Genomic DNA, 5,109 nt, shown 5'->3' with positions numbered 1-5,109 from the left:
CTCAGACCCTGAAGGCGATTCAGAAGAGAGAGATTCTGAATCTGACAATTCGTTGGCCACTCCAATCAAGACGACTAGAGGACGGAATTCCAAGAAGAAACAGAGGGAGGAAGAAACTTACAAAGATGTCCTCCAGGGATCCCAAAAAACTCTCAAATCAATGATGAATACCAGATCTGGACGCAAAAGCAACAAGGCTCCAATGGGAGCCTCCTCTCCCCACAAAAGTAAATAATGAAATACGTCTCCTGGAACTGCAGAGGTTTAGGCAGCAGGTCGAAAGAGGAAGCCCTGAAAGATTTAGTGAGAATATACTCGCCTGAAATCCTCCTAATCCAGGAGACAAAGTTGGAGGATCTTTCCCTCCTCAAATCTAGTAAAACTTTTTGGAACAAAGGCCATGGGAAAGTGGTTAGCGCAAGAGGTGCCTCTGGTAGAATAGCCACCTTCTGGAAAAAAGCAGCCCTCATTGGCTCTTCACTCAGCTACTTCATAAGGGTTCTGGTCAGCAAGTAAGTATGTTTAATGTTTATGCTCCTGTTTTGTCAAGTGAGAAAAAAATCTTCTGGAATTCGATTCATACATTTCTTTTAGAGCAAAACCCCAAGAATATCATAATTGCAGGTGACCTCAATGTCACCCTTGATATTGATGAGAAAAAGGGAGGTTCCATTGTCAGGGATCCTGCCAGAGAATGGGTTGAAGACATAATGCTGGGCTGGGACCTGGAGGATATTAAACCTTCTTCAGGAAAATTCACTTGGTCCAATAAAAGAACAGGCCCCAATCATATTGCTGCCCGTCTGGACAGATTTCTTGTCCATTCTTCCTTCCTAACCAGCGGTCTTATGGCATCCTCTAAAATTCTCCCAAATCTCACTTCTGATCATAAGCCAATTCTTCTCGAACTTTCTCTTGACTGCAATCTTGGCCCCATCCCTTTCCGGTTCAGCCCTTTGTGGATCCAGCAAGAAGGCTTTCAAGATGTGGTCTCTGACTCTTGGAATAGGCCCGTCCATGGCTCTCCTTTCTTTGTGTGGGAAGAGAAAATCAGGATTCTAAAAAGAAATCTAAAAGACTGGGCTAAAAGACTGCAAACCCCCACATCCAAAAGAAAAGAAAACACTAATAAGCTTGCTGCTCATCAAATAGAAATGGAGCAAAACCCTGTTTCTCAAGGTATGCTACTAAAAGAAGTTGAGCTCCAAAAAGAGGTTCATAGATCAAGCAGGGAGGAGGAAGAGTTTTGGCGGCAGAAGTCTAGGATGCTCTGGCTGAAATCCGGCGATAAGAACACCAGCTTCTTTCATAAGCAAGCGGAAGCCCGAAAGAACTTCAAATCAGTCTCAGAGATCCAACACCAGAATACTGTGATCAAGGATTTCGAAGGCATCAAGAGAGCTGCATACTCCTTCTTCCAAGACCTGTATTCGGCTCCTGAAGATCCAGATATTGATCCCCAATCTTATCCGTTCAATTTAATTCCCAATTGTGTCAAGGAATCGGATAACGATATGCTGACAGCCCCGATCAGTATGGAAGAGCTTGAGGAGGCACTGAATAATATGGAGCCCGATAAAGCCCCAGGGCCAGATGGGTTCTCTGTCAGGTTCTTTCTGACTTGCTGGCCAATAATCAAAAAAGATCTTCTGAGGATGGTCAGAAAATCCCAGAATTGTGTAAAGATAGGTGGTGGCATCAACTCAGCCTTCCTTGCTCTGATCCCAAAAGAGAAAGGCGCCTCTGACTTTAGCAGATTTAGGCCAATATCTTTGTGTAATTCCAACTATAAATTGGTCTCCAAAATAATAGCCAACAGGCTGAAAAACATCTTGCCAGACATCATCCCTGAAAATCAAGGTGGATTCATAAAAGGTAGAAAGATTTTGGATAATATTGTGCTGGTCCAAGAAGGCGTCCACTCTAGTTGCCAAAGAAAGGAGAAAGGCATGGTGATTAAGCTCGATTTGGCTAATGCATTTGACAGGGTGAGACATGAATTTCTGTTTGCAGTGATGAAGAAGCTAGGTTTTTCAACAATCTTCATCAACTGGGTGAAAGCCTGTATTGCCTCGCCTTGGATTGCGCCCTTGGTTAATGGCCGTTCTACTGATTTCTTCCAAGCTTCTAGGGGCCTGAGACAGGGATGCCCTTTGTCTCCACTCCTATATGCTGTCCAAGCCTCGGTGTTAAGCTTCCAACTAGATCATAATCAACAAATTCAAACACTTCCTGGCATCAGAACTACTCACAAGGTGAAAGACATTAATCATGCCCAATTTGCTGACGACACTCTGCTGCTTGGAGGAGCCAGCTTGATTTCTGCCAGACATTTCAAGAGGGAACTGGACATTTACAGGCTAATCTCGAGCAGCAAGATCAATTATAGAAAATGCTCCATCTATGGCTGGAACTGCTCGACTAAAGAACTGTCTGACATAGCAAGACTTTTAGAAATGGAAGGAATCCAAAATTGGGAGTCATTTAAATATCTCGGGATACCAATCTTCAAAATTAAGCCTAAAGTTGCTCACTGGCTGCCGCTGCTTGACAAAATAAAGAATAGAATCCAAGCCTGGGGTGCCTCATGGTTGAACAACGCAGGGAAACTCATCCTCATGAAATCGGTCCTAATAAGCATGCCTCTATTCCAAAACTCAATCCTCCTTGCCCCAAAAACCTTTCTTAGTAAGTTAGATAGCCTGTTGAGAAGATTTCTGTGGGAAGGTGGGAATAACAATGACAGAAGAATCCATTTAGTGAGCTGGGAAATTCTCAAGAGTCCATTTCAGGAAGGAGGCCTCCAGCTGCGCAATTTGGCTGCTCAAAATTTTGCTTTGGGAGCCAAGATCCTATGGAATTTAGTCTCTGGAAAAACTAGCTGGAGTAAAAGAGTTATTTGGAAGAAATACTTCCATGGGCAGCGATTGAGATGCCTGGATAATCCCCCAAGAACTCTAAAAGGTTCACCAATATTCAATCTTTGCAATGCGGCAAGGGAGCAATTCAGCCAACACCTATATTGGATCCCTGGCAACGGAAGGAAAATCAATATGTGGGATGATTCGATCTTGGGTGACCAACCAATGAAGCAGGTGAATGGTCTTGCAAACATTAAAGATTGGCTTCAGTCTCGTAATCTGCACACATTATGGAACATTTCGAATTGGAAAGAAGCTCCTGACAGAACCTGGGATGGGTGGAATCTAGGGGAGATCACCATAATGCTGCAGGGGGAAGCCTCTTTACTTCTAGATATGCTCCAAGGAAAATCTCCTTCAAAAGCCAATGCTAAAGACAAAAGAGGCTGGGGGTCCATATCTGGCCATTATACTGTTGCTGAAGGTTACAAAAGAATTATGGCTGCTCCCCATGTTCCTCCAAATCCGGCTCAATGGAAATTTATATGGGACATTCCAGCTCTACCAAAAATAGACTTCTTCTGTTGGACCGTGGCACATCAAAGCATCCTCACCAGAGATAATTTGAGAAGAAGAGGAATGGAAGGACCTTCCAGATGTCCCCTCTGTAGATCTGATGAAGAAACTACCAATCATCTATTGCTGCTATGCCCCTTTGCCCAAGAAGTCTGGAGGGGGGTGCTACTGTTAGAGCCCACTATCCTTGCTCTCCCAGACAACATTCCTGCCTTGTTCAGAACTTGGGCCAGCTTATCTCCCTTCTGTCTTAAAAACAAAAGTCTTCTCAAAACCAGTTGGATGTGGATCCCTAAGTTTATTTGTTGGAAATTATGGTTGGAAAGAAACAACAGAATTTTTCGAGAAGAAAGTTGCACTACAATAAGAGTTACCTCTAAAATAAAGGCTTTGTTGGGAGAAGCTCTGGAAGCCAACGCTACATCAAGAAATGAAACAAGATTGCTCATAGAAGAAGAGAATTGGTTTAAAGAATTAGTTCCAAAGCTAAAGGAAAGGCCCCCTCAATCTGTTCCCGCTCATTCTAGCTGGGAGATCAGGCTGGAAGAACAAGAGTTTATCAAGTGGAGATCGGCCTTGGAAGAGCATTGTTTATTCTTCGATGGGGCTTCTAAAGGAAACCCTGGGGTCGCTGGCAGTGGGGGAGTTCTATTGAGTCCTGGCGGCTTTCCGGAACTGAGATTCCATTGGGGTCTAGGAATTGAAACTAACAACAGAGCGGAGGCTTTGGCATTGTGGCAAGGGCTGACACAGGCGATCAAAAGAAATATCCTTTCTCTAGCAGTCTTCGGAGACTCAAGACTCATCATCCAGGCCATGCTTCGTCCTAAGAACTCTCACCAGGTTCAGTTAGCCTCTATCATTAGGAAAATCAGACTTCTGCTCCCAAAATTCAACAAAATATCTTTCTTTCATATCTTAAGGAACCTCAATTCCCTAGCTGATAATGAGGCCAACCTTGGTGTCCTCTGCTCTCGAAGATCCCTGGTAATAAACTCAACTGAATCATCTTGCTCAATTCCTTAAATTTCCAGCTCGACCCTCCATTCCTAATTGAAATAGGAGCTCTCTGTTAAATCAATCTTGTAACCAGACCACCCAAAGCTGAATCCAGTTTCCGAGTATGCTCTCTGTTATTTGATTTGTCTCTGTCTCCCCAGCGAATTTAAAGATTCCAAATGGGCGTATCCAAGCTCAGTTTCGATTTTCCTCTGTCTATCTCTTCTGCCGGATTGGACCAGAAACTTCAGAGCCGGTCTTCCCCGGGAAACAGCACTCTGCGTTGGCAATTCCAGTTGTGGAAGTCTTGTGCCAAGGAAGTCTGCTGATACGGTTCATCACAGATTCGCAGGCAGCCCTTCTGAAGCGAAAATTGATACACAGTTAGCTCATGATCCGCTTGAGGACTTTGCAGGAAGCGTCATCTCATCTACAGCCTTCAACACGCAGAAGTAGTTTATCTCATCAGCTCAGAACCTCGATTTGACTTGCATCTCTCTCGGATTGGATCTGCATTTTCACATATTCCTCTGTTCTCTGTAATAGACTCTTCAGACTTGTAAAGCATGCGGTAGCTGGTTTACCGCCCATTTCAATATAACCGTTATTGTCCAAAAAAAAAAAAAACAACATGATTCTTTCCAATCATATACCTTAATATTTTATAACAGAA

General features: G+C 43.6%; 1 protein-coding gene across 1 annotated transcript; it reads left to right on the top strand.

Annotated features, from left to right (window-relative positions):
- The first annotated feature begins 518 nt into the window (after window positions 1-518).
- LOC149163270 (uncharacterized) lies at window positions 519-4,892 on the top strand. The gene is made up of 3 exons (XM_089432743.1): window positions 519-1,609; window positions 1,988-4,285; window positions 4,598-4,892. Exons 1-3 carry the CDS (start codon window positions 519-521, stop codon window positions 4,890-4,892), a joined length of 3,684 nt encoding a protein of 1,227 aa, XP_089288869.1.
- The last annotated feature ends 217 nt before the right edge of the window (window positions 4,893-5,109 follow it).

This window comes from Pinus tabuliformis, chromosome 5_1, assembly GCF_031772625.1.
Source record: "Pinus tabuliformis cultivar Carrire ecotype Pingquan chromosome 5_1, CPIR1, whole genome shotgun sequence".
Classification (NCBI taxonomy): domain Eukaryota; kingdom Viridiplantae; phylum Streptophyta; class Pinopsida; order Pinales; family Pinaceae; genus Pinus; species Pinus tabuliformis.
This window is presented reverse-complemented; position numbering and strand designations above follow the sequence as displayed.